Here is a 24,842-nt window from a genome sequence, read left to right as displayed (position 1 = left end):
GGACTGCCCATCCATAGGTAATCCAGTTGATTTTGCTGTGGTGAGTCGCACCCCTGCGAGGCGTTGATCAACGGCTACCAACGCGTGTTTCTCGCCTAATCATAACAACTCAGACGCGACTTTGTAAACGTTCTGTAACGGCCTGTCTCATCCCAACCTGTGCAATCACAGACCGTGGGAACTAAATCCATTAGGTGTCTCTGGAAGGAGGTTTGCAGTATGTCTCATGTTGTCTACACAGTAGGTGGCTAGATTTACAAATTGGTGAGTTTGTTCAACTCATCGATAGCTATTGCTCCTAGGATAGCTATGACGGGGTAGCTCAGGTCCCGCTTCGAAACTGTTTTTTTTTTTTTTTTGGAGCTATCAAAACTTGAGAGAGAGCAGCAGTAAATCCTCGGCATCATCACTGGGTACTTTTGGTATCAGTTCAGTGAGTTATAACAGGAGCAAGATCAGTAGAGGATGCACCATTGACAGCATGTCCCCAGGAAATCGGCGATGAACAGTTGCAGCAGTGTTCCGCGACATGATACCTCGTCCTACGCGCCCATCGTAGGTAGGTAGATGAGAATGAGATGAGATCAGTAAGCTTCTGGTACCCAGGGTACCGTAGAGCTGTCTCCAATAGAAAGGCCCAGAAAGCTGAGCGGCCGTTCCACACTGGAAAGCTGAGCTCAGCCCCGCACCAAAAAAGATGCCCCCCCTCTCCTCTCCAAGTCTCCTCTCCGTGACACATGGAAGAGTTCCCAATAGTTCTCTCATCCCTCATGGCCCCCGACCCCGCCGCCAGAAACCGGCCTGACCGCCAACCGTCTCATCCCGTTTTGAAACGAGGGTCTCCCCCCTCCCGGCCTCCCCATCGAAACTTGAGGTGACGACTGGCGTCTAAGGTCTGACAGAGGAAGAAAGTCGCGGCCGGAGGCAGCCCAGCCCAGTCGCCGATTTCCATTGGCAGCGGATCGGCCCCGGTGAGGAGCCTCCACCCAGGTGCCAAAAGGCGACGTGGAATAGTGGAGGAGAGTGTAGCGGAGCAGTGAAGCATTCCAGCAGTTCTCAAGTCTTGAGATGCCTGCGAATATTCTCAGTGCATCGAGTTCGCATGAGTTTCTTGCTTGGTTCCTTGCCTTCTGAGCGCCGGCCAGAGGTGTCAGCCTGATTGCCTACCCGGCGCCCCATCTGATTAGGGTATGCCAGTGTGAGTGTGATCTTGCAATGTTAAGCATTCGTATTCACGTTAGCAATGAAGAGTTGGGAACTTTCCGTAGAAAGTGATGTGTATTCGTACTCATATTCGTACGTATAGATCCCCTCTCACATCGCTGCCAAGGATCTGGACAAGGCCGCAGCTTCCAATTCCCACTTCATTCATCGTTATCTGCACCTGCCCAAGCAACGACTGCCCTCAATACCGGGTACCTCAGGAAGCAAACTTCTTGTCGGTGAAGGCTGCGTCATGATTCATTGCACTTTTGTTGCAGACGTCCGACCTTTTACTCTTTTTCCTTCCAATTCGGATACTCGACCAAACCCAACATTGACAGAAACATCGGATAGTCCATATCACCAGCCAAAAAGGCAACCACGTCCTCCATCGTCGCCGCAGGTTTATTTTCAGCTGGCCAAGGTCTTGCCTGACGCGCGCCCACACCCGCACCCGCACGTCGGACAGTTAGCACCACCGTGAACCAGGCCTCCCGAAAGGACCGGCGATCAAGCTACCCAACTACCTTACCTTGCCGAATCGAATCCACACAGCTGCGTTGAGCTTGATGCAGACCCCTGCCCCATCCGACCTGGCTTTCTCCCGTTACCGATACTTCACTCTTGTACGTGTTCGCTACCCAGTCTCCAAGTACCTCAAACCATCTTCCCAACTCCCAACCCATGGCGCTACTGGCAACCGTCCCCCTGTCTCTGATTCGAGCTCCCAATCGGCATCCGCAAGCCCCTCCATCACCGCCCACTGGCATTGGTGGGGGAAGCTCTTGGCAGCAGCTATCGCGCAGTAGTATGATGCCATGGCACCTGGGGGCTTGGACCACAAACCACCGCAAAACACGCTGCGAACAGAGGACGGGAACCAAGGTGGGAGGAACGTGTGTGCGCGTGAAGGAGGGGCAGTGACAAGTTGGAAGCCTCAGATGGCGGCGGATTGGGCTGGGCTGGTCAAGATTGGATGGCGAGACCGTCACACAGCGTTCACAGACGTGTGTACGGAGTATGGTGCTTGGTCTCGATTCCAAGATTGTCTGTCGGCGCCCTCCTCTTCACTCGAGCCGCCTCCTGTTCCTGGCTTCTGATAGCTCCATCAAGTTCCTGTTCCAGTCCCCCTCCCCCATGCTCCCGAAGCTTGGAAGAACGCAGTTACGCCGTCGTGTTGCCCCTCCACCGCCTCCAGCCCTCATCAAAGGCCCCTCCTTTTCTTTACTGCCCCTTGCTTGTGTCATATCTCTCCTCCTTATTTCAATGACCTCCCCCTCCCTCCCGTCATCATAACTTTGTTTTGCTTCTGCGCAAACCCCACTTCACCTTGACCAAGTCACTAAACAGTCTCTACAGACTTACAACAGATAAACACTACTAAGTATCAGAAGAGGAGAGAGAAGAGCAGCACGAGAGGTACAAGTCAATCAACATGCTCGACGCCAGGTCCTACCCGCTGCTGGTCGGCCTGCTTGTGCTGGTCTGCCTTGCCCAGCCAACCTACGCCTTCGGAGCTGGTAACATTGCCAGCATTTCCAAGATCGAGGGCCAGAACTGTGAGCTCCTTCCCTCCCACCCGCCATTGTCTGATGGGGAGAGCAGATCCGCTAACTCTTCTGTCACACAGGGCGCCACGGCGATATTGAAGATGCCCTCCTTACCCTTGCTATGGCCCGTGCCATCGGCGGCAAGAAGTTCAGCAAGATGATGGTTTCCCGTGTCTACTTTGGCAACTGGCTCAGAGATTACTCCCAGGCCATCGATGTCGGAACCGTCAAGTCCGTCTCCGCCGAGGCCATTCGTCTCCTTCTCTGTGTCCTGGGCTTCTTGACCTTTGGCTACGGATCCAAGGAGTTCGAGGTCACGGCCGACCGTCTTGGCTGCTACCGCCCCGAAGACCACATCGACAACCCCAAGAACTATGCCGACAACGTGGATGCCCGCCAGTACGACCGCCGTCTGAGAGGCCCCGTCGATGAGAACGTCGAGCTTGGCATTGACCGCGAGTCCGGCATGAAGAACTACATTGCGAACGAGCAGGCTGGAATCATGACTTCTGCCGCCCACGTTCGCAACTTGTTTTCCCGCTGCATCGAGCTGGCCCGCGGATACTCCCGCAATAAGAATGAGGCTGATCTCTACGAGGCCATGCGCCTCATGGGTACTGGTCTTCACTGCTTGGAGGGTAGGTTGCTCGATCACATGATACATGAAACCATGAGAGAATATCGCTAACGAAGCGTGGTACAGATTTCTTCGCCCACAGCAACTACTGCGAGCTTGCCCTGATTGAGCTTGGCGAGCGCGATGTCTTCCCCCACGTCGGCCGTGACACTCGGATCCAGCTGAACGGAGCTAGAGGCGATGTTTACCCCATTGTCACCGGCACCTTTGGAGGTGTTGACTTCCTTCACTCCGTCACTGGCGAAGGTACATATTCTTGAAATGCTCAACACAAGATCGCAGCTAACAAGACCAGTCTCCGACAAGCTGACCCAGAACGAGATTGAGGAGCTCGAGGGTACTCTTCAGGAGAGCAAGAACAACGATACCAGCATTCTGCGTAACCTTCTGGACATGATTCCCGATGGTATCTTTGGCGGTAAGCACCAGAGCAACCGGGTGGACGAGCTTCAGAGCAACGCGACCTCTTCGCAGCTCCAGAACATGCAGGTCTCTCCCAGGGAGCCTGAGGAGTACACCCGGTACATCCAGGATGTCTTCAAGCAGATCATGCCTGCCATCGAGTTCCACGACGAGATCTTGCAGGGTATCTCTGAGGCCATTGAGAAGATTCCCGTTCTGCCCAAGATTCTTGAGCAGCTTGAGGAGCAGCTGTCCAAGTTTGTCTTCTCGGTCATCGCCCCCTTCATTATTCCCGTCATCAGCCAGATCCGCAACGAGCTGCGCACTGGTTCCGCTGAGATTATTGAGAGCAGTGAGAAGGAGCAGCACGTCGTCTTTGACGATGACCGTAGCACTGACCCTACCCATTCCATGTTGTCCAAGGACCACTTCACCAACGTAAGGAAAACGTCATTCAGTAGGCGAAATCGGTGGCTAACATGTTGATAGATATTGAACGAGGTTGCTGGCCGCTGTGCTGCCAAGACTCTCCACTGGGTTGTGCCCCAGCTCATGGAGGCCATCGATAACGACAGCGTCGATGTTAACCGCACCTTGAACCGCATTATCTTTGGTGTTCTGCACCACCCTGCACAGCGTGACATGGGAGACGATGGCGCTCGTGAGGGCCGTCAGCAAATCTTCCAGTTCTTCGAGGAGTGGTGGAACAACATGGACAGAAGCCAGCAGGATGACTACCGCCGCAAGCTGAGTCGCGAGGGTGTTCAGCGCGGTGAGAACCACAAAGAGGGTGTCCACGACACTGGACACGGCCACGGCTGCAGCGGAAAGCTCCACATGCGCAAGCAGTTCGGCGAGCCCAAGAACTGGGAAGACAAGGTTGCCGACCAAGCTGCCGGTGCCATTCTCGAAGGTGCTTCCGGTGCCATCGCAAACCTTGTTGGTCAGCAGACTGGGGTTAAGGTCCCCAAGTACAAGCATCAGCAAGAGGAGGAGGAGAGCGGTGGTGGCGGCGGTGGCGCTGGTGGTCTTATTGGATCCATTCTCGGAGGTGTCTTCAAGAAGGACGAAACGGAGACACAGCACAGCAGCCGCCGTGACGACGATGGTGGCTACACCCAGACTACGACCGAGTACGGCCGCCACGGAAACAAGTATGGTCAGGCCGAGTACAGCGAGACCCAGTACCCCGGTGGCGGCAGCCGTACCGAGTACCGCAAGTATGAGCAGGAAGACAGCTCTGGCGGACGCCGAACCAGCGGCCGCGAGTACGAGGAAACCACGGAGACCCGTCCCTCTCACGGTGGTGGCTATGAGCAGCGCACCGAGACTCATCGTTACGAGGGTAACACCCAGTCTGGCTTCAGTGGTGGCCGACGTGACGAGAACGACGGCTATGGCGGCCGTCGTCAAGAGGAGAGCAACTACGGTGGTGGCGGCGGCTATGGCGGCGGTAGACGTGATGATAACGAGGGCGGCTACGGCGGTGGCCGTCGCCACGAGGAGAGCAGCTACGGTCGCCAAGAGGAGAGCTATGGTGGTGGTGGACGTCGTCATGACGAGGGCGGCTATGGTGGTGGCGGTGGTGGTTACGGAGGTGGCCGCCGCGAAGATGAGGGAGGCTTCGGGGGTGGTTATGGCGGTGGACGCCAAGAGGAGAGCTATGGCGGTGGACGTCGTCACGACGAGGGCGGATATGGTGGCGGCGGTGGTGGTTACGGAGGTGGCCGCCGCGAAGACGAGGGCGGCTACGGCGGCGGTAGACGCGACGATAACGAGGGTGGCGGCTATGGACGCCAGGAGGAGCACCACGGTCGTCGCCGTGACGATGACGATGAGCGCCGCGAGGGCGGCGGCGGCGGCTTCGGCGACTTCATCGGCAAGGTCGCTGAGCAGTTTGGCGACAACAACAACAATAACCGCAGATGGTAGGACCGCTGCGGCTGTTTCTCTTGATTCTTGGCAAAGATTGCTGCCCGGTTGTATTCTGGCAGATGATGACGACTGGCTCATGAACAGGGGTAGCTTTGGGGTTTAAGCTACGGATACAGGCATAACGAAGAACAATAACAAAAAGTCTTGCTTCTAACTGTGAGTCCCGATGTTTTGTGCGTGTCATGTGATTTGAGGGGTACAGGGTGAGGATCACAATGTGTTGGTGACATTTAAACACGTAAACGAATTGCTGGTTCCGGGCATCACTCTTCTACTATCGTTGACAGCTCGGATGATGGTCGGTTTGGAAGTCAACCATTGATCACGGCTATCAAGTGCCGTGACTTTACTCCCACGCGCCAACTAAGAAACGGGACAGTTGAGCCGAACTGATTGATCCCTTACCACATGGAGAAGGGAGGACATGGCAGAGACGTTCCGAATGTGACTCTGTTTCGTTCTAACCCCCCCTGCCTAGTGTCCAGATGGAGGGCACGGCAGCCATCGCCAGCGAACGGGTTTTGCGGGGAAGAGTCGTAGTCAACCTGGTCTAGAGCCGGGACGTGTGGCCGCGATGCTGAAGCATTCGGTACGGTTGAATTCTTTTTTTCTCGCCAAGTTGCTTACCGAGTAGGTGGTGAGAATGGGAGAATCTAGATTATGGATTTGATGAAGGTGATTTGACGATACACAAAAAAAAAAACAGTAAGATCCTAGTGAGAGTTTTATTCCACGTCTTGGCCTGGTTTTTTTTTTCGTTTCTGGTAAATTGATCCAGACCTGTTTTAACCCGCCTGGTCAACTGTATGCAACATTAGAGAGGGTAAACGATGGGGGATCATCGTTGTTCTTTTGGTACGGTTAAATTTGGGTAAATGTTCGTTTTTACCTTGAATCCCGCTCTTTTCTTTTACTTTGACACCTGATAATAAGGTACCATCTGAACGAGAGAGGAAAAAGCGGAGGGGAAAAAAGAGAAGGATTGGGATCTTTGACAAGGTGACGAACGGAGCGGCGGCGAGCTCTCCTTTTTTTGGTGTTGTATATATTGTTCCTGCTCATTTCCCCGTCATTAGCCATAGGATCGTAGCTATTTTGTATTATACGATGTACAATATATGATACACAAACTCATTACTGTTCCTCGAGTTTCTTCAAGAGTATCGCGTTCAACCCGTATATAATACTCGCCGTCACGCCCACGAGAGTCCAACAGAACTCGGGCTCCTCACACGTCTCACCTTGTACCACGGAGAAACTATCTACGTCCCTTGAATCACCAATATCCGAACTCAAGCCGTAAACCCATCTCTCCAAAGATGCACCTCACACACCCCCTGACCCTCCTCCTCCTCCCCATCCTCCTCTCCCCCCAGACAAACGCCCAATCCACATCCACAGGCTCAACAACCCGCTACTGGGACTGCTGCAAACCCTCCTGCGCCTGGCCCGGCAAGATCCCCGCCTCCTCCCTCGCCGCCGGCCCCGCGACGACCTGCGACCGCAACGACAACCCCCTCTCGGACGGCGGCGCCACGCGCAGCGGGTGCGACTCGGGCGGCGGAGCCTACATGTGCAGCGCCCAGTCCCCCTGGGCCGTCTCGGACGACCTGGCCTACGGCTTCGCCGCCGTGCGCATCTCGGGCGGGACGGAGGCGCAGTGGTGCTGCGCGTGCTACGAGCTGACCTTCACGAGCGGCGCGGTGGCGGGGAAGAGGATGGTTGTGCAGGCTACGAATACGGGGGGGGATTTGGGGCAGAATCATTTTGATATCGCGGTGAGTTTTCGTTTATTCTTTCTCCGTTTTGAACTTTTCTTTTGTTACCCAGCCTTCGGCCTGTTGCATCTCGGAGACTACAAGATATGCCGGAAACTGTCGGAGATGCAAGAGGAGACAAGAGGATGTTGTTGATGCTTCCTTGCTGGGTGGCTATTTACATCACGAAAACCAACTTACAGGAGGGACACAACATGTTGAGGACGAGCCCCTTCATACGATACAGGGATACAAGAACTGCCTGTCCCCGAAGCACAGAGTGCTGTACAAAGACGAGAAGTATACTGACGTTATTGCTTCAACAGATCCCCGGCGGCGGCGTGGGCCAATTCAACGCCTGCACGGACCAGTACGGAGCGCCGGCCAACGGGTGGGGCCAGCGGTACGGCGGCGTCAGCTCCCGCGCCGAGTGCGACGGGTTCCCCGCGAAGCTCAAGGCCGGGTGCTACTGGCGCTTCGATTGGTTCAAGGGCGCCGATAACCCGAGCGTCTCCTTCCGCCAGGTGACTTGTCCGGCGGAGATTACCAATAAGAGCGGCTGTAGGCGCCAGTGATGGACCGGGGAAAGTAATTCGCTGCCCGGGACTTGGAAATGTTCATGTTCAAGTTCCAGCGCTGATGTTGACTCCGATCTGCTCCGCGAGTTCGGAGGCCACACTGAATCGACCGTCGAGGCTGGAGCACGTATAGTTACTCTACGTCCGTAGCTGCAAGTCAAATATGCCATCTGGAATTAAAGGCCAAGAGATGTTCCTGGGCGACCTGGGGCTCGAACACATCGGCAAGCCTTCTTACCTCGTAGCCTCGCACGCAGGATTTGGTGCCAATGTTGACTGAGAGAGCCTTCGTAGCGAGCTTACAGAGTCATCAAATGAGTCCACGAAAGGGGTGAAATTAGCCCATCTAAGACGCCCATCTCACATTGGTGGTGGCGACGCATGAACACAAGCGAGTAGATTGGCCCCTTCCGCCGTTGATCTTTCGTAGCGCGGCCAAACAGACGTATGGATCTCGCAACACAATTGAAACATACTTCCTATAACCATTTTATTGCCTCCTGAAATGAGCGCTGTCAAGGTTGGCTGTGCTCCGTGGCTGTGTGCTGGGCAGGTAACAGGCACCGTCCTGCCTGATTTTTTTGAGGCCATGGCATTGCGGATTACAAGAAGCCAAGCCAGAGCCAAGATGTTCACCTGAGGATTAAATCTTGCCCAAGAATCCTCAGCAATCTTGACACAGCCACAAAAAGGCGAACACCTGCCATATCGTGGAATCCGCCAACGTTGTGCAAAAGACGCGCGGTCAAAAGTAGGGTTCAGTGGCAGCCCGTCAAAAGATTCCTCTGGCGTTGCCATTGTTCTCGGGCGTATCAATGTCGCAGCCAGCCTAGATGCTTTGACGAATCACACGACGGACTAGTACGTGACGTAGAGGGTCAATCGGCTTCTTTTGCCGGTTGAGACAACAGAACGGCGCCAGACCGCCGCGGCCGGGAGCCTCCAGATTGCCGAGAGCGGCGTTGGGGAACCAAGAGCGGCTGTCCGGCATCTTCGGCTGGCATGGAAGGAGTCAGGGTGATTGTTGAAGAACTAATTATTCAGATTGGTGAAGCACGCAACATTCCGGACGAGACCAGACCAGTTTCGCCGGAAAATGTGTTCTCTACTGGCAAGGGTAGAGCAGTAAAATTGCCAACCGTAGGTGTGGGAGATGGCCCCTGTCCCCGGTGGATCTGACCCAGGGAGCAGCCAATGTTTCAATGACGTCTGTCTGGGCACCCGCGTTTGTGAGGGGAACCTAGCATTGGTACTCTTCATGTACCTTTGCTTCAGGGAGCCTAAGTCCGGACGCCGGAGGAAGTTTGCAGAGTAGCATCGCAAAGAGTAGTGGGAAAGCCAGAAAACCAAATGGTATGCTGGGTGATTCCGAATTGATCAGGGGTGTTGAATGCAGACATGGTGTCTCTGAGAGGCTCGTTGCCATCTGAAGGGATAGCGAACCTGATAAGGTATGAAGTCGGGATGCCAAGAACGGGCGGAGGTCGAGTCATCGGGACTAGAAGGGAAGGGTCCGGTGGCTAGAAGCTTTTCCCGCTGATTGACTTGCAGCGGGAGAGACATCGTAGGATCCCGAGTGCTGTTGTTGGTGCCGGCCAGTACCATCCCGATTTGGTACAGCGAAAGGCACTGGCCCTTGTGGAGGACAGCAGCACGCAGGCCACGCAATGTGCGCTTCCCATGGTCGAGCGCCAAGTGGGCGGTCTGAGAGTACACGTCCAGGCTAATGGCGGCCATATGCAGTCGAGCGTCTTGCAGCGGTGCTGTTTGGTAAAGGCGTCGACTTGAGCCGCAGACCACCAATTTGGTTGGCGTCGTACTACGCGCCCAAATGGTACGATCTTACGCTGTGCCTTGGAGCAATGATGCGAAGCCGCCCATGTTTTTTCCTCTAGAAGCAAAAACCCTGTTAACTCCGTGGCGCTGAGAAGAATATTTCCCGAGACGCCAATTGCGCATTGTTGATATTGAGTGAAGCGCTATACATGTATAACGACCGTCGATCGTATAGTAGACAGCCACGCGAAAGGTGCCGTCAGACCGGGAGACCCGAGAGAGTGAATGCCGAGAACGACCGGGCGGGCGTGGTCGAGCTGTCACGCACATCGGCTGGTGCAAAACGTCTGGAACTGTCGGCACAACTTGCCCATGACTGTAGACCGGGCCCGTGTGGTGGGAGAAACTCAAAATCCCAAGTGGAAAAGGGGAGGTGTGAGAGACTTCGATGCGACGAAGCTAAGAGGAAAATCTCGACCGTCGAGGACTGGTCGTAATCAGATCGGGCATCGTGTCACGGGTACCGTCGTTACGGACGATGGACCAGAGAAGACTCGACAACTCTGTTGGTCAGCCTGCACGGAGAGATGCTGGCGTCCGTATCCGAAGGCGGCAGCGGCAAGGCCCAGAGCAGTTGGTGACCCTTTTGATTTTCCATCTCTCTCTTCCACGCTAAGACATGCGGTACGTGGACGGTAGTAGCCTGCTATTTTAGCGGGAGGGAATCAGAAGGAGGCCACGACTCGTTCCCCGGATGAGAAAGACTAGGAAGACCATTCTCCTGAGGCTATCAATGTGGAACGGGCCCATCATGTCAGCCTATGAGGTTTCATAGCTAGTGAGAGAAAGGCAGAAGGCAAGCGGGTGCCATAGTGATTTGGGCCGATCTGGCGAGGGTGGGAAGCGGGAGCCGGCACGGGGGAACTGGGTAGGTCGTTGGAAGATCAGACAAGCTTTCGAGGGAATCGAGGCAACGAAAAAGCTTAGCCATGATGACATGCGATGCGATGGGCGTCGGGCGAGGGATTGGGCTGTGGATGCCGTGTATCCGTGGGCGTGTGATGTGCAGGCTAAGACGGCACGGCGGGGGACATGTAATGAGACTGTTTTACTTTTTCCTTTGATTGTTTGTGGCATGCGGTGACCGACACCAACGGCAAGAGCGGCACCAAAATGATTGATTTGCAGATGGAAACGGCTGTGGTTTGTCCATTTTCTTTCTGTATGTGTATCAACGTCGACTTTCGAGTGCTAGTGTAGTCGCGCGAGCAAATGCAGGGCTGCAGGTACAGGGTCTTTGGGGTCATTTGGGGCCAATTATAGTATAGACAATAGCCGCTTTGGTGGTTGAAAATGTTGTTGGTTTTATCTGCCCGCCGGCATCCCGTAATAGTTGTGTGGGAGTTTGTGGTCACTGGTGGTTGTGTCGTGATAAGAGCTCGGTTCTTCGGCTCCTCGAATGCGCTGGGATGATGCAGTTGGAGTTGGTGCATGCCGGGCCTCGATACACTTCACGCGCAATGGATTAAATCCATGTTGTGCGGGGCGTTTGGCTGAGGTAAGCAGCTCCCGTGAGCAGTCACAGGAACGGGAAGCTAGGAATGATCTGTGAATGTCCAAATCCAGGTGCTTTGCTGATGGTAGGGTAGACGAAAGGGTCCTTGGGTTCCGTCTGGAGACATAGACAGAGTGAGAGTCAGAGTCAGAAGGGAAGGAGCACACAGCAGCAATTGGAACTGTGGTAGTGCCTTTCATCCATTTCTTAGGTAAGGTGTGTGTGTGAGAGGTAGGTAGTGGATGTACATCGGCAGGTACTCGCCGGTACATGTCTTCTCTCCCGTTTCCCTTGCTTCCGAGTGGTCCGCCGTGTTTCTCTTGCCTCGTCCAGCTGGGGATGTTGTACCCTACAGTTGTGCTCGCTCTGGAGCGTGAGTTGTGAGGTGTGGTTGACGGCCTCCTGAGTCCTGACTGGCTACCGGGGGAACTTTCAACAGTCTCCGTCGCGATCCACTCCACCATCTCTGCCAGCCTATCCGTACGGTGCCGTACTTGCGAACCAACTGGCTGCATCTTTGCGTCCAATTCCATCCGCGCATCATGAGAGTCCCCCGACTGTCTTGAATCTGTTACCGCACTTGCACCGCATTCAACCTGGAACGCTCCTCCAGTCGACTGATGTCCACAATCTGCTGTTCATGTTACTGATTGGCACTCGAATCCACTCCTCACAGGTCGTTGTCAAGTGCATCATGTAACGTCCATTTATCGTTAGAATTAACAGAGCAGAAGACAGCCCGCGTATTGAAGGATGCACACCGTAGACGCCAGCCGGAACGCCAGCGGTAACGACTAGGCAGGTAACTCACTAACGGTGTGTGGTGGCCACAGGCAATGGAAGACGAAGCAGCTTAACAGCCAACGAAAGGTACATCGAGAGTACCTGCTCTTCCTTCTCTGGGACAGGCGGGTAGCGACAACGAGGACGAGGACGAGGACGAGGACGGAGACAAGTGCAAGTGCAAGTGCAAGTGCAAGTGCAAGTGCAAGTGCAAGTGCAAGTGCAAGTGCGAGGACAGGGCAGGGAGGCTGTGCATCAGTTCCCTCGCCCCTACTTTACATACAATGCCCGGCCAGATTAGGTATGCGCAAAGTACCTTGGGACTTGCTTCTTGGTGCCCGACACTGCACTCTTCTGGTGATCCGATACCTCCAATTTGGCTATGGATACTTCTCCCGTCCTCGTCATTCTTGTATGGAGTACTTCGGACCTCTCCTGCCCCATGCTCCAGCCATTTGGTCCTCAGTCTGTCTGCCCGGTCGTTCAAAGTCATCCAACATGCCACCCGGCCACCACCCTTCTCTCTCTCTCCCAAAACTCCCCCAACACCACCACCACACACACTCTCTCTTCACAGTACACACCCGATTCCCACACCCAACTCTCTCACCCCCCGACCTGGAACCCGAACCTGGACCTGGACCTGGACCTGACCTTGCTTTCCCTTTGACCTGATCAGTGTGTACGAATACAGAGCGCACCTGCAGCAAGCGCACTGGGAACGACCTGACCTGAACCCCGCTTGGCATTGAAAATCGCGCCTGCCCCAGCTCGCTGACCTCCCATTCAATCGCTTCTCTCTCAGCTCGCCTTTTGGTCACCTTCTGCTTGCCATTTCACCAATCTCATCCCTTTCGCCTCGCATCGCGACTCGACCTTGTCCTCGAGCATTCACATTGTAGCCTCCGCCTTGAATCGACTCACTACGCACTATTACTTCCAGTTCGTCGTCTTCAGACCGAGTCAGCCTTGAATCTCTTAACCAAATTTCCGACGACACCGATTTCCCGGGCATTTCCGCCTCGCTCGTTTGTTGGTTATCCCACCTGAAAGCTGGTGTTCGTTCCACTTCCCGAGCAGCCACCCACGATTTATTCACACCAGGTTGATGGTTTCAATGCCCTCAACCCGTTCGTTGAACATGTGAGGGAAGCATGTGTAAGTCATTATATGCCCTTCTCATTTTCTGTACAATACATAAATCAGAAAATCATGCCTCTGGTCATCTTGCCCGTAGTAAGCAGGTGAACGCCTGCCGTGCTCTCTCTCTCTCTCTCTCTCTCTCTCTCTCTCTCTCTCTTTTGCGGCGGCCAAGAGGTGCCAAAATCCCCCGGTCTTGGCACAACTCACTGACGTCTCACAGCTCTCGAACAGATTCGAAATGTCGTGTATGTCTCAGCAAAACTCCTTTCAGATGCCCGCTGCTTTCGATGCTATCGTCCCCGTATTCCTCATTGCTGCGCACGCTTCTCTGCTGCTTTCCCGTTGACTCCTTTACCATCTCGTCGCATCACGTTGCTGCTGCCTTGGCCCGCGTCACTGTGCCTCGCAGCACCTCTGTGGGCAGACCTTGGCGCGAATGCCTCACCACCCGCAATTCCCCAACCACTTGCGTATCTTTAACCACCAGCTGACCTTTACACAGTCTGCTGTTCAGTAACCCTGTTTGGTCGGGCGCAAACACCGTCCCCTCGACTCTCATCAAGAACATCACCTCTCTGTCGGTATGTCTCGTCGCCATCAAACTTATCCTAAGTCTTGATCTAAACCAAGTGCACAGAGCAAGGTAGCCTACCAGGACACCATCACAGCAAACCTCACCACGCTGAGCACGACAAACACCGAAACGCAGGATGGCATCATCCGAGGTCTGCTATACGTCCCCGATCTCAGCGTCACAAACCCGTGTTTCGAGCAGCAGTACGACATAATCCCACGAAATGCCACTACACAGGCAGAGCTTCCTCCTACCAACTATAACCTAATTGCCATTGCGCCATGGTTTAATGCGACCTGCACCAAGGCCTATCTTGCATCCGCACGCCTCGACCCCATACGCGCCTTCATCTTTTACCGGCCCAATAATTCGACGAACGAACCACAGGGCGCTGATTCCCCGATATGGGATCTTGAAGATGGTGATGCATGGCGAACCCAAAACCGTTTTCCGATTTTCGCCGTGCCAGGCGCCGAGGGCACCAAATTCATGAAGCAGCTTAGCCTGTATTCTGGGAACATCTCCGAGATCCCATACGGGGAGGAAATCCAGGAGATCTACGACCCCCACGATAATGATTACGTCCGCATATGGACAGAGCTAACCATCAAGGACCGTGACAGTGTTCCTGCCATGTGGACATGGATTCTCACTGTGGTTGGCGTTGTGATATTTATCATCGCGTGTCTATCACTCACGATGCACCTAGTACAAAGAAGACGAAGAATTTCACTACGAAGAAGGGTGCTGAGCGGCGAGGTTGATCTGGAAGCGATGGGAATCAAACGAGTAACCGTGCCCGTGGATCACGTCAAGGGCTTTCCACTTTTCACCTACAGTTTTCAGCCGGAAATGATCAGCACACCTTCTACTACAAGGCCACCCAAATCCGTGAGGTCACCGCGAAGCATGCGGACTGACCAGCGAACAATATCCGAATCCGCCGTTCCAAGATCAAGGGCCCGAAGAGCAAGCGTCAACAGCTCAAAAAGCACAGTTGCCACGAACTATCAGCCGCAGTGCCACATTTGCTTGGAGAATTACGTCGATCGGGACTCCGTCATCCGCGAACTGCCTTGCGGCCACATCTTTCACCCCGAGTGTATAGACGAGTTTCTCAGTCTGAACAGCTCACTATGCCCAATCTGTAAGAGGAATATGCTCCCACCGAACTACTGTCCCAAGATTACCAATGGCATGGTACGCCGTGAGAGGGCCATTCGACGATTGAGGGAACGGGTAGTTTTTGACGAGTCAGACGACGAAGAGGGGGAGGTGAAAAGCAAGCGTTGGGGCAAGCGGCTATTCGGCACGGACAAAGCGGCATCATCCCCGACAGAAACGCCCTTGACACCCGTTCTGACATCCAAGTCCCCGAAAACAGTGCAGGAGTCAGCAAATGTCGATACGTCGGTGGATCTCGAAGCTGCACCCCTGTCCACTACACAACGTGCCCTCGAACCGACCCAAGAGGAGCAAGAAGATTCGGACCAACCCTCAAGTCAATCCGAAGCTCAAGACCCGCCACATCCGCAACCTCAGCCGCCCAGACAAGCCGCTGCAGCTCCGGCTACTCATCAGAATAAACGTCGGAAAGCAGGTGGATTGCGGCTCCATATGCCTGGATCAGAGTCACATCAGAACCATCCACGTCCTGAAGGACGCAAGAGCCCGTCTCAGTTGGCAAGAGCGCGAATGAGAGCGCTTGCTGGTACACCCTTTGACGACCCAGATGGTCGCAATCCAGCGTGTAAGTACAAAGTCCTTGCGACATCAAGCATATGTTCTGACCTCGGTTGCAGGGAAACGTTATGTCGTCAAGGTTTTCCCAGGATTTTCATGACAGTTGCATGCACTGGAAGCATGTCATCAAATTCGGAGTTGCATGGTGCAATGGCGTTTAGGATCAGGCAGTAGGACTGCCTTTTGGAACTTTTGAGAGGCAAGCAAGGGAATATCACGATGCATATCTACGACACTCCCTGGTACCTACCTCCGAGGGGGGTGGTGAGGAGACTTTTATTTCACAATCACGACGATAGACTCGGTGGGCTCAGATTGGCCCTCGGATTGCTACATTTTAGCACGGAACGTTACTCTTGGGCTGCTGTAAAGAGCCCAAGCTTTTGGACTGGATATACCCCATCGGCTCGGTTAAGCATCAACGGCGATTTGGAGGAGGGTATGAATTGAAAAAGTTACGTAGAAATCAGTGACGGCAGCTGTGCACTGCTCAGACTAGGCAGTCTTGTGTCGGCCAGACAGCGGGCAATGAAATCAAAACTTGAGACCCCTCACGGTCTAAAAAGATAAATTTGCTGAATTATATACCCTGTGATTTCCCTTCAAAGCCAGATCCCGTTCAGGCCAGTCTTTTGCGTGTGTAAAGCCAGGACAAAACCATACATAATACACTGAGTCTAACAAGAGGTATACAAATCGGACTCATTGCTATTCAGTATGTCTTATAAAAAAAACAAGACTTCTCCACACGTGGTATTTTCGCTATTGTCGTTTCATCCGAATCATTGTATATGCCAGCTTTCATCTGATTTGTTTCGCCAAGCCGGGCCAACTGATCGTCTTAAGCACGTTCAGTTATGCATTATAAACACCGAAATCTTAACTTTCATCCACTCGTCATGTCTTGGCAGTTCCATCTGTTACCGTGTTTCCTCCTACATTCTCTGCCCTCTGTCATTATGAACGTCCCTCAATGAGCTTGTCGTCCTCTTTTGTGCCTCCTCTAGCCAGTGCTTCGCGGATACGGTCATTTTCGGCGGCGCGGATCCGCTGACGAGCATCCTCAAGTCGTTCGACTCCACGATCGATAGTCTCAATGTGAACTGTCAACGGGATTGCTATGGTCGAATCACGCACGAGTTCGGGAGCGGCAACGCGGTCGCGGAGGTCGCCCAGCCCGGCCTGGATCTTTTCAAGGTCCACAATAAGGGCCGATATCTGCGCAACAGCCGTGACGCGCTGCCTATCCACCTGGCGCAGGAGGGAGAGCTGGGCATTGAGGTTATGCAGGCGTTTGTTATTCGCACCGACAAGAGTCCACAACGTCCAGAGAACCTCGTCGCGACGGGATTTGACCGAGTTCGACGAGCGAGTGACGATTTCGTAAATCTGGTTCAGGTTCTCCTCCGCCTTCGTGAGTAGAAGCAGAACTCCTTGCGCTTCTACTATGAGAGAGGAGATCCGGTCAGAGACGAGGGCGGTATGCTCGATGTATTTGTCGAGAAGGGTCCGTTCGGAGAAGGGTGTCACTGTTGGAGTAAAGGGGTAGAAGAGCCAGCTGGACCACTGGGAAACCAGTCCTACATCTGTTGTCTCTGATGCAGAGAGGGTATCAAGATAGCGAGATGTCCAACGGTTGATCGAGATAACAGAGTCGACGGCAGATCCCACATGAACGTTGAACTTTTGCAAGTCAGAGGCCGTCAAGCGGGCGGTATCGATGTACTCGTTGAACTCGTACACCAGCTCGTCTCTCTGTGGCAATTCCGAGTATCGAACCATGGTGCGTAGATCGCGTATCGAAGACTCGGAACGCTTCATCTCCATTGGTAGTGATACGCCATCGGCACTGCGTTCGAGGACTTGCTCGAATTGTGACTGAACGTTCATGAGGTCGTCAAACTCAACGTTGGCAGACTCAGACCCTGACTCTTTGCCTCCGCCTGGTGAAGTAGTGAACGAGGGGCAAAACGGGAGATCTAAGTATGCTGCGCCCGGGATGCGGCAGAGCGGCGAGAGCGATGTTGTGATTGACTTGGTGACCATATTTTGAAGCATTATGGAGGCGCCAAAGAAGAGCCAGACTGCCAGACATAGCGCTAGTGGCTTTTGGATATAGCCAAGGGCCATGCCGATGACGTTGAATACCCATGCTAGGATGTTGAAGGCCGCACTTGGAAGAGACTCTGACAGGCGCTCCGTAACGGTCTGGGGCTCAGCCGGTTCATCGTAGTAACCCCTCACTCTTCTGGGATCGCCACGTCTGGCAGATGTAGGGCTTCCATTGCTGGCTTGACGTATCGCACGACGTCGCACGTCCTGCTGCTGATAAGAGACGTCGCTGGGGCGGATGGTCCGCGAGGAGTGACCGCTACTGTGTTGGGGGCTGGTTCCCGTCCCTGAAGTAGAACTGAAACGCATGGATGGCATGATAAATTCCGGTTCGGGAGAGCGGTTTGGATCTCGTCGTACGGTGGGTTGAAATGGCGAGCGAAGGATGACTCGCTCATCGTCTGCTTTGTTCATGAAATCTTGAACGCTGTGGTGCGACTCTTGAGAGCCGCCGATGCTGAATGACTGTGACGGCATTTGCGACGGCTCCGTCAGGAAGCTATCATCCTCCTCCATATCGTTAAGAATGGACGTATCGAAGCTGTCATTCTCGCCGCCTTCCACCAAGCGCCAAGAACTCTCGACGGGTAGGTCTTGTTGACGATGTGCAGGCATCGTGCCTAATGATATTGGTGAAGCCTCGAGGCTGTGGCTGAGAAGGTCGTTTTCTGAGTCTCAACCAGACGAGCAAGAGTACTGTGGCGTGTCAAGAGATGGTGTTCCATCCATGGGCAAGTCAATTATTTACTATTGGATTTTGGAGTATAGTTGATCTCGCGACGCGCCGAGCGCGTAGAGTGGCGAAGTTGACCGCAAGGGTCGGGAGGTCGTAGCTGCCTTGATATAAGGCACAATGTTTATGATTCCGGATATTATGTCCGTACTAGTGACTCATTCGACGGGAGCTAGTAACAGAAACGGGTGCAACGGTTGGTGGCCAAGAATAGGCAGAGACAAAGGACGGTCAAGGCTTGTTGATGTTTAGAGAAGGTTTACAGACGTCCTAAACACATCAACATCTGGCGTCATAGGCTCCAGCATCTGCCCCTTGCATGCGCAGCAGCTGTCGTGGGGGACAGCTTCAGGTGGGTAGCTTCTCCGCTGAATCCGCTGAAATGGCAGCAGCAGGGACCATGTGGCAGCGTGACTCGACATTTGATAAGCTTCGCTTCCCCTTGTCGTCACATGGACGTCCAACGATAAGACGTGCGGGAAGGGGTGCAGCACGGTAACACCCCACGCCTCTCTTGCCAGAACGGATCCCGGTGAAACATAATACCGCTGATCCGGGGGAAGGTACCTTATGACGGGTGGAAGGGACGGGACCGGGCTGCACACACGACAGTGAGGTGGATACTAAGGCTTTGCCCCACTTGGCTCCGGCGCGATTCCACCACCCACTTGAGGAAAATGGCCATTACCTCTACCTAGCCTCGCCTTCTTTCAACGCCCGTACAACTCCTTAACATCTACAAATCGAGAATCGCGTTGCGCGCGCCGGAAAATCACTCATCGCAATTCACTTGCGCACAAATTGCCCACGATGTCGACTGGCATGGATCAACGCGAGCTTGAGTCCTGCATCAAGCAGCTCAATAAGGTTGTACAGGCCAACGAGCCTCCTGCAACCGCTCTTGCTCTCCTTGAACGACTCAAGAAGGAGGCTGCCCCCACGGAAGAGATGCTTCGGGTACGTCGCGGATTGCACTGTTACATCGACATGCGTGGTCTTGGCATATGTTCCTGCTCACCTTGTTTGCTATTAAGACGAATCGTAGCTGACCTCGTTTGTACTCGACCAGTCTAGTAGAGCCGGTGTCTTCGTCGGCAAGCTTCGCCAGAACTCGAACAAGGAAATTGCTCGCGCCGCTACAGAGCTGGTCCATAAGTGGAAGAAGCTGGTCGAAGCCGAGAAGCAGGGCAAGATCAAGAAGGGATCGTCTCCGGCTGCTCCGTCGCCGACCCAGGCCCCGGCCCCGAAACCGTCTTCGTCATCTGCGCTGAACCAACCCTTCAAGGGCAACACCGAGACTCGCCGCGCTAAGGCCGATGGCGCTGACGTGAAGCGCACTAATGATGCTGTTCGCGATTCCTGCATCGAACTCCTCTACAATGGCCTCGCATACCGATCCACCGCTTCCGTCAACGATGTTCTTAACAAGGCCATCGAGGTTGAGTTGGCTGCCCACAACCATTTCAAGGGTGTCACCAAGGAGTACCGTGAGAAGCTGCGCTCCCTGTTCAGCAACCTTAAAGTCAAGAGCAACCGCCAGCTTGGTGTCAATGTTATGGAAGGCAAGATCACTCCTGCTCGGTTCGTGGTCATGACCCACGAGGAGCTCAAGTCGGAAGAGCAGAGGAAGAAGGAGGATGCTCTGCAGCAGGAGAACATGAAGAAGGCCCAGGTTCCCATGGCCGAGAAGAGTATCAGCGATGCTCTCAAGTGCGGCAAGTGTGGCCAGAAGAAAGTCAGCTACAGCCAGGCGCAGACTCGCAGTGCTGATGAACCGATGACGACATTCTGCGAGTGCACCGTATGCGGTAACCGCTGGAAGGTTTGTTGGCCATTGTTTCATTCTCTTTACCAACTATGCTAACTAAGCTTCAGTTCTCTTGAGCGTACGATTCTGGAGAGGAGGTTTCGATTTTTTCAACTGACGGCGTGATTTTCACTTATACCCCGTTATTGAAGCACGGGATTATGGTCCTGCATTTGGCACTCGGGAGTGCGGGCTTGGTTGGTATGGAGTTGGGGAAGAGGAATGGTCCTCCGTATTTTCTCCTTTATTGATTCTTTTTGCTCTGCCCTTGAACATAAAAAGCTTCGGGCATCAGATGCATGTGTGGCTATCGATGATCGGTTTCACAGAGAGCGAATTACACTTTAGATGGGGGGCTTGATGAGTCCATAGCCATGTAGCCTGTATTGAGTTGAGGCTCGGGAGCAATCGAGATCTTGCAAAGTGCCTAATTGGCATTGGCTCACTACCTACCTTATTACATCGCCCCGGCTCCTTACCGCATTCACTTGGAGCACACTCTATCTCATGACATCGTGGCGCCACATCGTGTGCTTTCCCATGCAATATTCCCTTGTCGCCGCTGCTGAGGGATACATTGGGGGGGAAGGGGGGTTTCAGAAGAAGACTTTCTGCAGTGGGCATTGCAACAACTGAGTGTTCATCTCGTATGCATGGTGAAAGATCTGCAGCCATTGGGGACCCGTGCGGGGAATAGCAAAGCAGTATGGAGAGAGAAGTGATCTATTAGTAGTCTGTATCATTACTTCTTCGCCGGGTCGATCTTGAGCACTGAGAACAGATCAGCTGAGTGATCGTCCTCCTCCAGGCCCATCGCCGCCACATGCTTCCAAAACTTGCTGAGATGCCTCGTGCCAGAGTCGCACAGAATAGTGACGACCTGGCTCCCCTCGGGAAGCCTCGAGGCCGCCACGACCGCCGCAACGCAGTTGACCGCGCTGCTGCTGCCGGCGAAAATGCCGTCGTTCTCCACCAGCCACCTCGCCATGCGGCACGCCTGCTCGTCCGTGACCTTGATCGCGTCGTCAATGAGCTCCCTGCCGGCCTCAAAGTTCTCCGTGACGCGGTTGATGCCGATGCCCTCTACGATGGTGTCGACCTGCGTCCGCCGCCGCGTGCCCTCCTTCTCGGTGCTCGAGTACATGACGCCGTGCCGGATCTTGTTGTACAGCCCGCTGCCCTGGGGGTCCGCCAGCACGACCTGCAGGCCCGGCACGTTGGCCTCCTCCTTGAGGTACTTGGCCACGCCCGCGATGGTACCGCCCGTCCCCGCGCCGGCGACAAAGGCGTCCAGCTTCCCGCCGGTCTGGTACACGATCTCCGGGCCCGTGGTGTGCAGGTGCGCCGCAAAGTTGGCCGGGTTCTCAAACTGGTCCGCAAAGTAGCCGACGCTGCCGTCGCCGGCCTTGGCGGCGTGCTCTAGCGCGCGGCGGCGAGCGAGGTTGACAAAGTGCTCCGGCGATGCGATCGGCGCCGGGTCCACGCGCTCGACGGTGGCGCCCAGGTGACGGAGTAGGTCGACCTTTTCCATGGCCATGTCGTTGGGCATGCAAATGTGCGCGCGGTAACCCCTCGCGCGGGCGAGCGTCGCCAGGGAGATGCCCGTGCTGCCGACGGTGCCCTCGTAGATGGTGTCGCCGCGGCCGGGGACGAGCTGGCCCGCGGCCTCGGCGCCCTCGATCATGGACAGCGCGACGCGGTCCTTGGGCGTGTTGCCGGCAGCGTTCAGGAACTCTGCTTTTGCGAGGATGACGCGCCCTGTGGCCTCGCTGAGCGAACGGATCTTGATGAGGGGCGTGTTGCCGATGGCGCCCGCCACGCCGTCCGCGATCAATGGCGGGTTCCAGGCGGAACCGCCGAGGGTAGTGAGGAGAGCGGCCGCCGCCGCTTCATCGGCTTCGGATGCAGTCTCGTGGTCTTCGAGTTGCACGGGCGGGCCCCAGAAGAGGCTGCTACGCCGCGAGGGGTCCACGGTGGAGGTGTTGTTGCGCGCGCGGCGGTTGCGACGGCGCTGGTACCGGCGTTCGAGGTCCGGATAAAAGTCTTTGAAGCCCAAAGTGACGAGGATGCCGGCCGTGAAGGCAAGCGCTAGGGCCGCCGAACCATAGGCTTTGGGATGATTACTTAGAGACATGTTGTCTGTGTCATGTGTCGTGCTCCATCGTCCGCTTTGCTTTTCCCGCGAGCTCTTATTGTTGTCGTCGTGAATCTCTTGACGAGATTTGGTTGCGGTATCGGAAAACAAAAATACTGATAGGTGCTCAGCGCATGAATTTCAACCATCTTATTCTACAGGGGATTTGCCCGCTAAACTGCAGGTGATGTCATTTTATCTCTTCCAGACCCCTGCCTTTCAGCCTCAACGGTGCCTCTGTGCCCATCCTCGTCCACGGCGCTCTGCCTCCAGGTTCCTCAGGCGTTAAGACTTCCGCCGGGGGCATCCCTTGGCAGGGGACCACGGCGGTGGAGCCGAACGAGAACGGGCATGTGCGCTATGGCGGATTAACAGCTGCCCCGTGGTAGAAGGGAGCTCGGGCCATGTTCGAACCTCTCTGCCAAACCGAAGATCCGCGATTTGCAACCATTTTGTTGACTTTCCCAAACCGACCCCCATTTCGCCCTGCCGAGTGTTCGTCCCGCTCGACCATCGCAAACTACTCTCGGGATGGATTCCCCCGCCGTCACCCGTCTCTTCCGCGAGCTCTTCCGCCGGCCCGCGTGCCAATCACGGCGACAATGCACGACTGCCGCCGGCATCCCGGCTCTAAGCCATCACCACCGCCGGCCTCATGTCCAACATAACCACAGCGGCGGCGTAGCAGCTCCAGCATCATCCACCTCCTCCTCAAGAGCGGCCAATGCCTCTGCAGTACCTCAGCAACGGCGACACTACGCCGTCAAGACCACAACCGAGAGACAGGAAAGGACAAACGAGTCAAAATGGCAGCAGCGGACCTCCCTCTTCCCGAGCGACCGCGCCGACGAGTTCGACACCTACCCGACCCTCAACGCCCGCGACCTGGCCGCCCGCTCGACCCGCCCGCGCAAGGCCAAGATGCTCACCCGCGACTTCATCGAGGACAGCCTCTACAACCCGGCCTACGGCTACTTCTCCACCCAGGCCGTCATCTTCTCCCCCGGCCAGCCCTTCGACTTCCCCTCCTTCCGCGACGAGCCGCACTTTTACCGCGAGCTCGGCCGGCGCTACACCGAGTTCGAGGACGACCTCGACGACAAAGAGGGCGTCAACGACGCCCGCCCGCTCTGGCACACGCCCACGGAGCTATTCCGCCCCTACTACGGCGAGGCCATTGCCCGCTACCTCGTCTCAAACTACCGCCTCACGACGTACCCCTACCACGACCTCATCATCTACGAGATGGGCGCCGGCCGCGGCACCCTCATGCTCAACATCCTCGACTACATCCGCGACCTCGACCCCCAGGTCTACGCCCGCACCCAGTACCGCATCATCGAGATCTCACCCGCCCTCGCCTCCCTCCAGCGCCACCACCTCCTCTCCACCGCCGACTCCCGCGGCCACGCCTCCAAGGTCGAAATCATCAACCAGTCCATCTTCTCCTGGTCCGAACGCGTCCCCTCACCTTGCTTCTTCCTCGCCATGGAGGTATTTGACAACTTCTCCCACGACGTCGTCCGCTACGACCTCGCCACGGAAGAACCCCTCCAGGGCTCCGTCCTCGTCGACGCGGACAACGACCTCTACGAGTTCTACTCACCCGACCTCGACCCCGTCCTCGCCCGCTTCCTCCGCGTCCGCCACGCCGCCACGGGTGGCCGCTACCCCCTCCCCTACCCGGCCAACCGCGTCCTCCGCCACCTCAAGTCGCGCATGCCGCTCATGCCGAACCTCTCGGAGCCCGAGTACATCCCAACCCGCCTCATGCAGTTCTTCGACGTGCTCGAAAAGTACTTCCCCGGCCACCGCCTCGTCACGAGCGACTTCCACTCGCTGCCCGACGCCATTCCGGGCCTCAACGCCCCCGTCGTCCAGACCCGATACGAGCGTACGACGGTGCCCGTGACGACGCCTTTGGTACGTTCAACAACCACAACGCACATGATGAATGCCGTTGCTAACATAAAGGTCGCAACAGGTCCACCAAGGCTACTTTGACATCATGTTCCCCACAGACTTCCAAACCATGGAGGCCATGTACCAGGCCATCACGGGCAAGCTTACGAGGCTCATGTCGCATGGTGACTTTATGCAGCGGTGGGCGTTCCTCGAAGACACCCAAACGCGCAGCGGGGAAAACCCTCTGCTGAGCTACTACCAGAACGCAAGTGTGCTGGTAACTGTATAAAACAAATGTAGAAAAGAGAAAGAACATATACCCCTTTTAGACTACGGAAAGTTCCGCAACACAGGCAGCACGTAATTCTGCTGTTTCTTAACTTTGTTCAGGTTGTCTTCCTTAATTTTGTTGGAACACATCGAGAGGAACTACAGGCCCATCATGCCAGTGATCGACTCCTTTTCCTACTTTGGACATGCTCGAAATCGCAGCATATCCTGTTTTCGCCCATGCT

The 24,842-nt window shown here is 55.2% G+C and overlaps 8 protein-coding genes across 8 annotated transcripts; 5 read left to right on the top strand and 3 right to left on the bottom strand.

Moving 5' to 3' along the window:
- Window positions 1-2,638: 2,638 nt before the first annotated feature.
- Window positions 2,639-5,724, top strand: CTAM01_01412 (heterokaryon incompatibility protein Het-C; the record flags this gene model as incomplete). The annotated part of the gene is made up of 5 exons (XM_060517454.1): window positions 2,639-2,762; window positions 2,834-3,391; window positions 3,457-3,636; window positions 3,686-4,230; window positions 4,282-5,724. 5 exons carry the CDS (start codon window positions 2,639-2,641, stop codon window positions 5,722-5,724), a joined length of 2,850 nt encoding a protein of 949 aa, XP_060387915.1.
- Window positions 5,725-7,046: 1,322 nt separating this feature from the next.
- Window positions 7,047-8,059, top strand: CTAM01_01411 (glycosyl hydrolase family 45; the record flags this gene model as incomplete). Its single annotated transcript, XM_060517453.1, has 2 exons — window positions 7,047-7,505; window positions 7,811-8,059. 2 exons carry the CDS (start codon window positions 7,047-7,049, stop codon window positions 8,057-8,059), a joined length of 708 nt encoding a protein of 235 aa, XP_060387914.1.
- Window positions 8,060-8,891: 832 nt separating this feature from the next.
- On the bottom strand, window positions 8,892-9,799 carry CTAM01_01410 (uncharacterized protein; the record flags this gene model as incomplete). Its single annotated transcript, XM_060517452.1, has 2 exons — window positions 8,892-9,059; window positions 9,506-9,799. 2 exons carry the CDS (start codon window positions 9,797-9,799, stop codon window positions 8,892-8,894), a joined length of 462 nt encoding a protein of 153 aa, XP_060387913.1.
- Window positions 9,800-13,388: 3,589 nt separating this feature from the next.
- Window positions 13,389-15,736, top strand: CTAM01_01409 (uncharacterized protein; the record flags this gene model as incomplete). The annotated part of the gene is made up of 5 exons (XM_060517451.1): window positions 13,389-13,412; window positions 13,540-13,562; window positions 13,822-13,900; window positions 13,957-15,643; window positions 15,696-15,736. The coding sequence occupies 5 exons, from the start codon at window positions 13,389-13,391 to the stop codon at window positions 15,734-15,736; spliced, it is 1,854 nt and encodes a 617-aa protein (XP_060387912.1).
- Window positions 15,737-16,593: 857 nt separating this feature from the next.
- CTAM01_01408 (uncharacterized protein) lies at window positions 16,594-18,363 on the bottom strand (the record flags this gene model as incomplete). The annotated part of the gene is made up of 1 exon (XM_060517450.1): window positions 16,594-18,363. The coding sequence occupies one exon, from the start codon at window positions 18,361-18,363 to the stop codon at window positions 16,594-16,596; it is 1,770 nt and encodes a 589-aa protein (XP_060387911.1).
- Window positions 18,364-19,291: 928 nt separating this feature from the next.
- CTAM01_01407 (transcription elongation factor S-II) lies at window positions 19,292-20,365 on the top strand (the record flags this gene model as incomplete). Its single annotated transcript, XM_060517449.1, has 3 exons — window positions 19,292-19,438; window positions 19,551-20,303; window positions 20,357-20,365. The coding sequence occupies 3 exons, from the start codon at window positions 19,292-19,294 to the stop codon at window positions 20,363-20,365; spliced, it is 909 nt and encodes a 302-aa protein (XP_060387910.1).
- A 665-nt stretch (window positions 20,366-21,030) lies between these two features.
- CTAM01_01406 (pyridoxal-phosphate dependent enzyme) lies at window positions 21,031-22,422 on the bottom strand (the record flags this gene model as incomplete). The annotated part of the gene is made up of 1 exon (XM_060517448.1): window positions 21,031-22,422. One exon carries the CDS (start codon window positions 22,420-22,422, stop codon window positions 21,031-21,033), a length of 1,392 nt encoding a protein of 463 aa, XP_060387909.1.
- A 531-nt stretch (window positions 22,423-22,953) lies between these two features.
- CTAM01_01405 (uncharacterized protein) lies at window positions 22,954-24,691 on the top strand (the record flags this gene model as incomplete). The annotated part of the gene is made up of 3 exons (XM_060517447.1): window positions 22,954-24,345; window positions 24,407-24,596; window positions 24,657-24,691. The coding sequence occupies 3 exons, from the start codon at window positions 22,954-22,956 to the stop codon at window positions 24,689-24,691; spliced, it is 1,617 nt and encodes a 538-aa protein (XP_060387908.1).
- Between the last annotated feature and the right edge of the window lie 151 nt (window positions 24,692-24,842).

This window comes from Colletotrichum tamarilloi (genome assembly GCF_030869305.1).
Source record: "Colletotrichum tamarilloi strain Tom-12 chromosome Unknown Scaffold_3.1, whole genome shotgun sequence".
NCBI lineage: Eukaryota > Fungi > Ascomycota > Sordariomycetes > Glomerellales > Glomerellaceae > Colletotrichum > Colletotrichum tamarilloi.
Note: the sequence above shows the minus strand (reverse complement) of the source record. Positions and strands in the feature narration are given on the sequence as shown.